The sequence below is a fragment of the Eschscholzia californica genome, unplaced genomic scaffold (assembly GCF_041429995.1).
Source record: "Eschscholzia californica isolate CP2 unplaced genomic scaffold, dmEscCali1.0.p SCAF_1, whole genome shotgun sequence".
Lineage (NCBI taxonomy): Eukaryota > Viridiplantae > Streptophyta > Magnoliopsida > Ranunculales > Papaveraceae > Eschscholzia > Eschscholzia californica.
In genome coordinates this window covers 8,544,088-8,557,354 of record NW_028238198.1, presented here as the reverse complement: position 1 = coordinate 8,557,354, position 13,267 = coordinate 8,544,088, and the positions used below count along the sequence as shown (strand labels likewise).

General features: G+C 39.3%; 1 protein-coding gene across 5 annotated transcripts in view; it reads left to right on the top strand.

Moving 5' to 3' along the window:
• Positions 1–13,267, top strand: part of LOC147563841 (RNA-binding NOB1-like protein) — a 47,516-nt gene that overhangs the window by 2,053 nt on the left and 32,196 nt on the right. Inside the window, exons 2-6 of one of the 5 annotated variants that reach the window (XR_015225416.1) lie at positions 237–620; positions 1,359–2,400; positions 2,585–2,753; positions 2,894–3,010; positions 3,121–3,425. Coding sequence is in view for 3 of the 5 variants with exons in the window: in XM_086641160.1 (XP_086497286.1) it covers positions 266–620; positions 1,359–2,400; positions 2,585–2,753; positions 2,894–3,010; positions 3,121–3,267 (1,830 nt within the window). In the remaining 2 variants the exon portion in view is untranslated. Of the gene's footprint in view, positions 1–203; positions 621–1,358; positions 2,401–2,584; positions 2,754–2,893; positions 3,011–3,120; positions 3,484–13,267 lie in introns of those variants that run through there. The other 4 variants (XR_015225415.1, XM_086641160.1, XM_086641168.1 and 1 more) reach the window with 4 other exon arrangements.

Here is a 13,267-nt window from a genome sequence, read left to right as displayed (position 1 = left end):
GAGGCAATATGAAATTTTACACAGCCCAAGTCTACAATTGATAGTTAATAAAGCACAAAATTAGGGTTTTAGGTATTTATCGTTCACGGAATCAGGGGTTTTATATTTACCCATCTACTGTAACACTCAGATATTTATGTTCTGATGCAATTCACCCATCATCTGTTATTTTTATTTATAATGTAATTGGGGTTGATTTATAGGGTTCAGAATTTAATTAAGTTGTCATCAACGAGAGTTCAATCTTTGTTCTATACCTACAACAATGGAGATAACTCCTTCGACAACAACGATGGGGGTGACTCCACCGGTAGCAGCAACACCAACTTCTTGCTGGAGCAACATTGTCAAGAAAGAAGCGCCTCCGAAACCGCGAGAAGAGGACTCTGTGAATCGTGTATTTGTGGAGAGCTGTAAATCAAGTAAAGGAATTGCAGTAGCTGTTGTCGATGCCAATGCTATTATTCAAGGTGGAGAAAGCCTTAACAATTCAGCTGATAAGTTTGTTTCTGTTGCTGAAGTTTTGGAGGAAGTGAGGGATCCTGTTTCTCGTCATAAGCTTGCTTTCATGCCTTTTACTGTTGAGACCATGGAACCTTCTCCTGAAATCCTTAAGAAAGGTTGGTATTTTAAATGCTTAGGCTTGAAATCTACTTGAATTCCTTTGATAGTTTTGTTATGTAGTCATTGTTGAGATGTTCAAAAGCAAGCAGAGAGATACTATGAAGATCAGAAAAAAATAATATACGCTTGTCTAAATACAACAGGTAGTTTGAATAGGATTTCAGTTTAGGCCAGCCTAAGATATCTCCAAATGTATTATTGGTTTGAATGCCGTACACCCTTTTTCTGTTTCCTTCCTAATAGTGATCAAGTAGAAATTTCTGTAGTTAATGTGTCATTCGACGGTAAATGAAAAAAAAAATGAATGGTAAAGAAAAGATAAATAAAACATGCTGAAACAAAATATTATAGAACACTGTGAGTCTTAAGCTGCAGGTCACCAGAACATTTCAGTTGTATGATGATTTCTCATGTCTACTGATAGCTTTTAAAACTAACATCCTAGCCCTCTTTAGATGATTCATATGATAACGTGGAATCACATGAAATCTTTCTGCGTGTGATGGACTTCGAGTCATTTTAAGTTGTTAACAATTTCTGACCTATATATGAGGAATCCTGTTTTCCTGTAGTTTGATGCTTAAATGCTTTACCCCAATTAATCATGGAATCATCCCTCTTCTAAATGGTTTAAGCAATTTGTAATCCCGTTTTGTTGTCTCCGTTTGTTGGAGTGTTAAGTTAGATATCTATTGTATATACATAATACATGTTTTAACCTTTTGATTGGACAGTTATCAGCTTTGCAAGGGCGACTGGTGACTTACAGACTCTGTCAGATGTCGATCTCAAACTTATTGCTTTGACTTATACGTTGGAAGCTCAAATCCACGGGACCAAGCATCTGCGAGACACTCCTCCTCCAATTCATATCGTTAATGTGAAAAGGTTATCTGAGAAAGAGATGCCGGGGTGGGGTTCCAATGTACCTAATCTGGCAGAATGGGAAGCTTTAGAACATGTGGTTGAGTCAGGGTCCAACTCAGATTCGAGAATTCTCCCGCTAAAAGACTTAAACTTGAATGTCCTCCCATTAGATGGTGATGCGAAGTCTGAAGTTGGCTTAACTGATAATTGTAGTGAAACTTCTGCTCAGGATCAAGAGGATGCAAGTCGTGGTTTTAGGAAACCTAGGAGGTTTGCTCCAGTAAAGAAAGAGGTAAACATTGAAGGAAAAATGGTAGCAGATGGAGTTGATGCCTCACAAGGCCAGGATGACAACACCACTGATTGGCTTCCTGCTGTTAGTCGAAGTACTCACAGAAGATTTCTCAGACGAAAAGCTAGGCGTGAAATGTCAGAGCCATCACAAGAGGACATTGATACCGAAAATGTTCTTGAGGACACACACTGCGATAATCAGCTGTCACACGACACATATGAAGCCACTGGAGAGCATGAAAAGGAAGAAGAAAAAACTGCTGATACTGATCTAGCCTTAATCGTTGAGCAAATGAGTCTAAAGGACGATTCATCAGAACATTTAAACGGCCCGTGCAAGGAGGTTTCTAGTTATGCAGACTCTGACAATATTGTTGAAAAAGATGTAGTCAATACATGCAATGAAGAGTTGGAAGATATTGCAAGCCAGACCAATGATAGTGTTGATGGATCATTTTTCGATGATGAAAGTAGTGAGCAGAGCTGGATGCTTCGGTCTTTGTCTGAATCGACTGTAGCATGTATAACTGGTGATTTTGCCATGCAAAATGTAATTCTTCAAATAGGTCTACGACTAGTGGCACCAGGTGGGATGCAGATTCGTGAGCTACACAGGTCAATCTCGTTGCCATTTCGTATAATTGTTTATAATGTCTTGCAAGTTACTGAAATGATACAACTATTTCTCATACGAGATATTCCCAGTTTGTTTCTTAATACTTTTCGCAGGATGTAGAATCAATGGTTTGACGTTTGGATGAGTCCTGTAATCATTTATGAAAATTGGTGCTCTGTGTAGGTGGATTCTGAAGTGTCATGCCTGCAATAAGGTGACTGCAGAGATTGGGAGGATATTCTGTCCGAAATGCGGGAACGGTGGAACATTACGAAGGGTAGCGGTGACAGTTGGCGAAAATGGGATGACTTTAGCAGCTCGCAGGCCTCGGATTGGCCTTCGTGGCACAAAAGTAAGCATTAAAAAAAAAATCATTTTGATTGATCATAAATGGTTTAATCATATTTATCTATACAACGCCCTTCAAACTTTCATATTGTGATCTCTATTCATGTTTATTGGGATAAAATTAACTCTAGGCCTTTTGTACAGTTTTCACTGCCTCTGCCCCAAGGAGGAAGGGATGCCATTACTAAGAACCTCATTTTACGTGAAGATCAGCTCCCGCACAAAGTTCTATACCCCAAGACGAAAAAGAAATCGAGTAACGTACGTTTTTTTTTCATGAATACCTCCTTTGGTCCTTATTTTCATCTTCGTCAAACTGTCATCAACATGGAAGGCCTTAAGATTTTGTAATCTAATATTTTTCACTGCAGGGAGATGACATTTTCGTTCCGGACAATGTCTTCAGCCATGCCCCCGATAAAAGAGCTCCTTTACAGCCGCCAATCCGAAAAGCTCTTGCTGTTTTTAGTGGAAAACGGAACCCTAATGATAATCACTATTCTCGTTCCAAGCATTGAGTAATTCCGAATTTGATGAAGCCAACAACAAGTTATTTATTTTGTTCACTTTTTTTTTTCATTTTTTATAGGTTGATCGAAGTTTGAAGGAAACTGATATTATAGACTTCTGACTAAATGTGTTTTTTGGTGCGCAACAATAACATTATTGTAGAAGTGTGATTTTGCTCTGTTATTTCGAACTTGAATGAATTGAAACACTGAGTTTACTCTTTATTTATCCATTCTTAAGATAACTGACCCTTTACTGTTTATTTATCCATTCTTTAAGAAGCTGGTAATAAAGTTGGGACTACTTGAGAGTGAATATTGGCTGCAACTTTCATTCACTATAATAGAAAAATAAAAGTTCTTTTGTGGTGCCCCTCTCCACAAATGTCTAGCTAGAGATGATTAAACATCCCAATTACAAATTCTTTCTTTTGCAAATATGCCGTTCACACACTAAAATACAACAAAAGATGCTACGTTCATATATAACAATAGATATTTATATATATTCCAATTCTTCTCATCATTTTGGGAAAAAATTGTCGTGGGCGATAACAACCCGTGTGTCAACAATCTATAAATGAACACTAGAAAAGAGAAATCTAATTTTACGCTAGTGGAGAAGGTGTATCCCTAAATTCCCTATTATTTTTCGCGGAAGTAGACCAGAACGAACAAACTAACCCTTAAAAAAACATGCAACTTTAATAGGCCAACTCTAAACTAAAAATCATGTAAGCATGAGAATTTTGTGGCACAACGTACTATTTGTAGCCCCCAACTAACTACAGTTTCAAATAATTAACCAAGTTGACAAGAGTCACACATTTTAATTCGGTTTCTCTTGGGACTATAAGACGATACATAATAAGCTTTCCTTCATATCTCATGCCATACTTTTACCAAAGATTTCCTATTTTGAGTTTGAAGGCAACAAGATTTTGGAGGAAACTTATTTTATAAAAATTCTATGTTTGTTTGGATATTTAGTCCTAGCCAAAGAGTTCATAAACACACATGGAATACACACCTATTACCCTTTTCCCTTCTCTAATCCCTTCTCTAAGTGCCCCACTATGAAATCATTAAAACCATTCTTTTGCTAATGATTGTATCTTCTTTCAATGTTGTGGTTTGTTTGGCTCAAAACCAAATGTAAGGAAGAGCAAAATGAAGAAAAGATTGTTAACAGAGTGTGAAAATAAGAAGTTTTCTTAACAATAAACAGAGGTGTAAGCGGAGTGTATTAGTAATAAGTGATTAGTTTAAAAAATAAATTCGCGCTTAACTACTTCCTCTTAGTTTTACAAATTTTACTCATGACAAAAGAAATAATTAAGGAATAAACCAAATAAGATTGCTTGGACTTATTTTCAAACTTTGGGAGCCATATTTTTTCTTTTAATAACTTTATCAAAAATAAGATCACGTGGGCCTTTGTTTATTCAAATTGATGATCCATGGATGGCTCTGCATTACCAGAAAAGTATTGATTCACTTTCATTTTCTATTCTTTAATTCCCTTTATAAACACTTCCATATTCAAAGCTTTCCATCACCAATTCAAGCTATCTCTCTTCTCTTCAATCTTTTTCTTTGAGAGACCCTAAAAAAATCAAACTTAATTGCCAAGGGTTAAAGAATGAATAGTTGATATAAGTTTCAATGTTTTTTTCCACTCCAAGTTAGGCCTAATTGATTAATATACGTTGCTTTCTTCTTTCGGTACATATGGTGGAAAACTGTGAAATTGGGGCCTAAGATATCAGAAACAGTAAAAGGGGCTACAATTGTTCAAGGAGGTGGAGTTCATAAGGCTTTCAGAAACAAAGAACATTAAATTTAATCAGCCAAAACTAAATTAAGAATCGCAAGGAATAAACAACCACCCAAAAAAACACTAATTTTAATTCAACCAGAACTAAATTGAGAATCATGTAACCACAATTTTTTTTGGCACATCGTACCATTTACTATGATCAACTAGCTATAGTTTAAACGAAATGAACCAAGTTGATAAAAGTCACACGCTCTGCGTTGGTTTCTCTTACAAATTTGACTGTAAAACAATTTATACTAAACTTTCCCTCCTATCATTGCTGTAGAATCTTTCCAATATGTATTTTGAGTTTTAAAGTTAACCGTGTGAGGTTTTGGAGGAAACTGATTTCATAGGTTCGAGTATTAAGTATTACCATCAAAACTACTAGTATAATTCGACTGTCAGTCTGTCCTTTAGATTGTCAAAATGAAATTTTAAATGCCTCTCACTCAAGTGTTATTGGCACCACTTTTCTGCACAATCTGACTCTAAAGTTGGTCTGAGAGAGAGGTGCTAATATCACTTTGAGAAGTGCTAATAACACTTCGAGAGAGTAACTTTGAAACCACCCTACATACAACATATCATTATATTACGTATTTTATATGTATGTAGTGTTGCTTGGACAACACAACTGTATTTAGTACAGTCAGCTAGGAAGCACTAGCTAGGCAAGTCATAGTGGGAATGTAATTCCACGCATTGGCTCGATTCGACTTTCCACATTCAATTCTTCTTTCATTACAAGGCCCAACTGAGAGGTGGCATTCTAAAAATTGCTATTGCATGGATCTCCCTCCACAGCACAACAAGAGAAGCATTTGATGACGAGGTAAAAGCGCAAGGATCAATTCCCTTTGGTCTTCTCTTTGATAGTCCCATTGGGATAATATGTTGTCCGAAATGTGAGAAGGGTGTTCTACAAAGGGTAGCGGTGACAGTTGGATAATCGGATTATTTTAGCATGGCATCGGAGTAACTTGGTGGCACAAAAGTGAAACAATTCAATAGATACCGTAAAACAGGATGGTTGTATACCAATCCCTTGTATTATATTTATACTACTAGGGTTTACAATTAAACGGAAACTTTACATAATAAGGGATATACATAAAGGAAAGACTTGATATACAAGAAATGTAGGAATATCTCAAAGGATATTCCCAAGATTGTTACTTGGGTGAGACTCTAACCGAGTCCCACCGGTTCACTGTCATTACCCTCCCGCAAATTGAACGCCGGACTGGACCGGAGATTCAATTTGGGACAAAGATCCAGGAAACGCCAATGAGAAAGACTTTTGGTGAGAATGTCGGCCAACTGATCCTGTGACGGAACAAACTTGATAAGAAGAGAACCATCCGCCACCTTTTCTCTAACGAAGTGGTAATCCAAAGCAATGTGCTTAGATTTGCCATGAAACACCGGGTTTGCAGTCATCTGAATCGTACTTTTGTTGTCACAAAAAATTCGAGCAGGTGAAGTTAGAGAGATACCAAGTTCCATTAGAACAAAACCTATCCACGTCAAGTCAGCAGCCGTAGCAGCAACAGCTCGATATTCAGCTTCAGAGCTCGAGCGAGAGACTGTGGGCTACTTCTTCGCACTCCAAGCAATTAAATTTGAGCCCAGAAAAATAGAAAAACCTGTAGTGGAGCGACGAGTGTCAGGACACCCAGCCCAATCAGCATCAGAGTACGCCAAAAGAGAAGTACTAGAAGAATCCTTATAAATTTGTAAACCAAGATGAATAGTGCCCTTGAGATAGCGAAGAATTCGTTTCACTGCCTGAAAGTGATCCTGAGTCGGGGCATGCATAACTGACATGCCATGTTAACGGAGAATGCAAGATCTGGTCTGGTTAACGTGATATACTGAAGAGAACCAACAATCTTACGGTATAAGGTGGGATCATTGAAGGGAGCCCCACTTGCAGTAAGATGGCAGCCAGAAGACAAAGGAGTCGGTGACGGTTTGACCCCATCCATGTTGAGAAACTTAAGAATATCCAACGCATACTTAGACTGTGTAAGTAAAAGACCCTTCTCATTCTGAGTTGCCTCAATACCCAAAAAGTAATGCAAAGAGCCCAAATTCTTCATATCAAATTCTGAGTTTAGAGAGGATATAATATCGGAGATGACAGAAGAATTCCCACCAGTAAGTATAATATCGTCAACGTACAAAAGTAAGTAAACAAATCCAGCAGCGGTAGATAGAATAAACAAAGATGTATCAGATTTGCTTGTCTTAAAACCAAGACGAGTGAGATAAGTGCTGAAACGATCATACCAAGCACGGGGCGCCTGCTTGAGGCCATATAGAGCTTTCTTAAGGCGACAGACATATTCCGGGTAGGATGGGTCAGTAAAACCAGGCGGCTGAGCCATATAGACCTCCTCCTGCAATTCCCCGTGAAGAAATGCATTCTTCACATCCAACTGAAACATAGGCCAACTATTGGAAACTGCGAGTGAAAGAATGATACGAATGGTAGTGGGTTTGACAACAGGGCTAAAAGTTTCATCAAAGTCAAGTCCCGGTTTTTGGGTAAAACCCTGAGCCACCAAGCGAGCCTTATATCGATCAATAGTCCCGTCAGATTTCAGTTTCGCCCGATAAATCCATTTACAACCAACGACATTCATAGAGGGGGTGCGAGGAACAAGTGTCCAAGTGTCCTGTCTACGAAGAGCTGCCATCTCCTCTTCCATGGCCAACTGCCAATGAGGAGAGGAAGAAGCCAAACGATAACCTCGTGGATCCTTAATAGCCGAAAGTGCAGCAAAGAAACAAGAACCAACATCACCAAAAATAGTAGAATCTCGAGGAGGAATGGGGTAACGACATAATACCTGTGAAGCAAGATAAGACTGATCCACCATAGGAGACGTTTCGTCCAGCAACTGTTGCACATCACGATATCCCCGTGGGCCATGAGATGGTGAGGACAGAGCCTGCGAAGATGACTCAGCAGTGGGTTGCACAGATGAAGGCACCGAGACCGAGCCAGACCTGGTAGACGAGGCAGTAAAAGTCGAACCACATCCGGACTGAACCGGGGAAGATACAAACAATGGAAACAACGGACCAGGTGTCCGAGGAGAGGGCGGGTTAGTATCTGAATCCAGCCCTAAATTATCAGCAGCTAAGGGTAGTGGAGCTAAATTGGGACTCTCAAACCTGGCCAAGTCGGGTAGAGGGACAGACGAGTCAAGGTGAACTGTCCGAGACGATGATGTCGTCTCAACTGAGGCAGATGGTGGAGTCGGATCTGGTTGTAAGGCCAAATCTGGCAAATCAGTAAAGCTTAAGAGGTCTGTGGAGGTGGAGGAAACATTACCAGTGTGAAACGGGAAAACAAACTCATCAAATACTACATGACGGGAGATATAGACACGCCCCGTAGAGCGATCAAGACATTTGAAACCCTTGTGGTGAGGGCTATAACCTATAAAGACACATGGAAGACTACGAGGCGACAATTTGTTAGAAGCATAAGGACGTAGGTAAGGAAAACAAAGACAACCAAAGGTACGTAACATTGAATAAGAGGGAGACTTACCGAATAGAGTGGAGAACGGAGAGGCATCCTGGAGAACCGGCGTAGGCATGCGGTTAATGAGATAAACAGCAGTCTGAAAGGCATCCACCCAAAAGGAGGACGGAAGTTTACTATGAAAGAGGAGACTGAGACCAGTTTCTGTGATATGTCGATGCTTTCGCTCAACTCTAGCATTTTGAGCCGGAGTGTAGGGACAAGACAAACGTCGAACAATACCACATTTATTTAAAAGAGTTAAAAAGTTAGAGCTTAAAAACTCAGTTCCTCCATCGAGTTGAAGAGTTTTAATAGTAGTAGCAAACTGATTTTCAACTAACGATTTGAAACTAATGAAGACAGATAAAAAATCAGATTTTAAACGAAGAGGGTAGAACCAACAAAATCTACTGAAGTCATCAACAAAAATAATGTAATATTTAAAACCATGAGAAGACAGAACTGGTGCGGGGCCCCATACATCAATATGAATAAGTTCAAGAGGTGAATCCGCACGTTTTTCATTTAAATTAAACTGAAGACGATGACTTTTACTCATTTCACAAGGAGTACAAGTCATCGGACTAGACTTAGACGAAAACTGAATTAAACATTGTTTTTCTAAAAGTTCTAAAATGCGAGAAGAGATATGCCCTAAACGTGAATGCCAAACTTCTGGAGGTGCCTTGAGAGAGATGGAGGTTGAACTGAATAAGGAGGAGTGGTGTGAAGAGTCTAATACGTAAAGATTGCCGCATCTACTGCCGGTTCCCAGTGTCCTTCCGTTCGCCTGAAATAACACAAAACCAGTCTTAGAGAAGAGAATGAAACAGTCCAAGTCATCAGTTAAACGACTAATGGACAACAAATTTTTATTGAGCGACGGAACAAGAAGAGCATTAGGTAAAGTAATGGTTCCATGGGAAGTAGTAAGAGTGAGAGTCCCTTCGTGAGAGATAGAGAGAGGAGAACCATCACCAATTTTGACATGACTTTGACCAGTATAAGGAGTAATATGAGTGAACATACCAGAAGAAGAAGACATGTGGTTAGAAGCACCACTGTCCGCATACCAGGCTGGGTCTCGGGGATCGGTAACTTGAAGTGCAGTTAGAGCTGTTGTAACATCTTCCGAGACCGTGTGCTCAGCCACATGGGCTTCACTAGAAGACGGACGACGAGCAACAGTAGCCGGGCGAGAGGAGTCTCGTTGTGGGCGACCAATCAAATCATAACATCGGTCGGCAGTATGACCATTACGTCCACACCATTGACAGAGATACGGAGGATGATGGGCCTAAAAGGTTACCCAAATAGGTCACCACCCGCAAGTATACGGGCGTCAAGTGATAATTCCGGTAAGTCCGGTTCGTTCCTCAGAGACTAAGTGAAACCTATTCTAAAACTTAGAATTAATACGATTTTGTTTTGAAATTGGTTTGGTGATGATAAAATCAAGTACCGAAAGAAAATAATTACCGATGATACAAGGAAATCGGTGGGGTAGAAACCTAAAGTTTTGAATCCATTCTAATCATGCATAGATATCGACCTAAATCCCATATTTTTATGATTCGAATTAATCAATTTTCTAACGACTCTAACTATTACCTATCAACTAGCAAGTATCCACCATTAAAGGACATAACCTAAACATGGTGGATCAAGACTCAAGAAGCATTAGTAATGAAAGATTAGCCATGACTCAAGAATCAACTATTATCAAGAAGTATTAATCATTAAAGATACACTCTAAATATGACGAATCAACTCGGAAATATAATTGATGAAGGAATCACGAATGTCATAAAAAATCAATGCATATGAGATGCTTAACAAACTAATAAGATCATAAGTCAATATCCATAAAAAATCATGATTTCATCAAAACCTAGATTAGAGAAAATTAGCTACTCGTGAAAAACAACCTCACAATTATAAAAAGTAATATTATTACAAGATCAAAGATAAACATGATAAAGAATATCACCAAGTAAGAGACTTCTCGATGATGATCCAAGTTGTTTTCCAATAATGATGGAGGTGATGGGAGGTTGTTGATGAGGTGAGGATGAGACTAGTGCTAATGTCTCTTCTCACAAAGACACTAATAAAAAATCAACCCACACTTCTTCCTTCATAAAACTTTCTCTCATCTTTGTTTACTAGTTATACAAGATAAACTACAAAGAAACATGGTCTCTCACAAACCCTCTCAATCTCTCTGTAATTTTTAACAACTAGAAAAATAACTAAGACAAGATGATTCTCAAAAACACTCCAAAACATGACCTTCCTGCCCACTAATTTCTCTCTTTGTTCTATAATATACACTGAAAACTTCTCTCTTCCTCTGTTCTCCTCCTTTTCTTTTTATAATTTTCTCTATGAAGTTTCAGAGAAGAAGAACAGAGAGGAATCGAAAAGTGATGAACCCAATTGGTCCCCCCCAACCGAGATGATCTGATCAGTTGATGAAGCTCTGTTCTTATACCCTGATGGCCGGATTCTCCTTTTAGATAAAAATATCTCTGCCTTTAAGAGAAAGAAATCTCTCTGTATTGTTAAAGATTTGAATCTTCCTTCTCTGTTCACCTCAATTTCCAGCCAAATCTTTCTCTAATGAATCTCTTTTGTTTCTAAAACTAAAAGAATATATCCCTAAATACTTCAATCACTGTGTCTACACTCATCTATTTCCTTGTTAACCTTCCATTCTTTCCCATCTCTCTCTCTAAACTTGGTTTTCAAGAGATGATTCTCTGTTAATCTCTCGGTTAATCATCTCCATGAAGTTCAACCGAATCTCAAATCTTCAATCACTTTCTATAATTTCTGTTATCTCTTTGAAATCTCATACCAAAAATCTTCTATCAATCTCATTCTTTCCCTAAAACCTCAAAATTTCACTTTCCACTTTTCTATAATCCATCACTTTCTCTTTCCATCTCTAATATCTATTCAAGAAAGAAAGAAATGAAATTTTCTCTCTTTCTAGATTCTTTCTCTGTTTCATAAATATTTAGAGAGGAAAGAGAAAATCTCTTTCTTGTTTGTTACCCAAATATTGGACGAGATAAAGAGGGGGAGAGCCGAGTGAGCTGTTGACGTTATCTAGGGGTGGGAATTTTGCCCATGAGCCCGCACCCGTCCACGGGCACCCGAGCCCAACGAGGACCATGGACGCCCGCGCCCGTCTCGAGCATAACCCGCCCAGCCCGCCAAGTTTTGGTGGACGGGCATGGGTTAAAACCTCTACCCGCGCACCCGTTCATGTCCGCACCTACTTAACGTCACCCAATGATAACCAACCAAATTATATCAAATTTTTGGGTTGATGAAGTCCAACAGTCCATATTGCTAAGCCTAGTTAAGATGACAAACAATGTGTTTAAGGGCAACTACACGAACCTAATGCATTATTTTGCAATGACCTAAGAGAATTCATGGTAGGCTTTGCTGAAGTAGTGTTTGGCTTTGAGGGAGCACAGAGTGGGATAAGTTTATATTATATCTTATGGGAATTCTACACTAGTTTTCAATTTGAGATTAAATTCTTAAAAGAAACAACACAAATAATGTCTACTTTTAATCTCACATTGTCTCTTTAAAATTACGAAAAGTGTTTGGAAACTTTATAAAAAGAGATGAAGAAGTAAAGAAAATTCAAGCCATGAGCTTACCCGCTACCCGCCCGCCCATACCCGAATTACCCGAGCTTTTTAATGGGCTTGGGCGGGTAATGGACAAGGCGAATTTTAAAATCGCCCGCCCGATTAACCCGCTTACCCTAATAGCCATTTAAATTAGTGCCCTACCCGCCCGACCCGATGCTTCAAGTGCCCATGGACGCCCATACCCGCCCAATTCCCACCCCTAACGTTATCCCACTAAAGAGAATGGTACGGTGGTACGCGGGACAAAGAATAAAAGTGTGAGACGCAAGCACAAGCCGTTGGATCGTAGGGGCTGTTAACGTGTCTAAAAAAAAAGACCATCGGATCGGGGTCCGCACCATGGTACCGTGAACTGCATCACACTGAATCAAAGCCTGAATTGGATCCCATAAGTTTTGAAACAACCAGTCAACAATTTCTAACTATCATAAGGGTCTATAGGATGCATCTCGGTGTATCGTAATAACGTGCAACATGCCTCCAAGATGATGCCATGTGTTGCTTAAAGCTCCACGTTGACGTTTAGTCATCTGATTTTGACCAAACCTTGACCCGCTTTAGTTTCTTTGTCCGGACTCCGTTTTAACTTCCGTTTTCACCCACGAATTCATCTCGGGCTCTACTTTTCAACCGAGGACCAATGTTGACCAAAATTCCCAGAATCACAAATGACCAAAATACCCCTAACACGTCTTTCTCTTGATTTTATCCGTTTTACGCACTGAACTCCATAAAAGACACCTGTGAAAGAGAAACAAACAATTCATCATAATAACTGCTCTAAATGGACTAACTAGTCCGAGTTAAGAGAATCAGATGGGACATTTTGATGTCTCATCAGAGGACCTACGGGTTTGGCCGAACCCGAGTCCCTCCTATCAACAGTTAAAGGGGGTCGAAACTTTGGTTGTTGTCGTCGATCACGATTTGGAGATTGAGACCGATATGTAGACTGTTGGCTCGGATTTT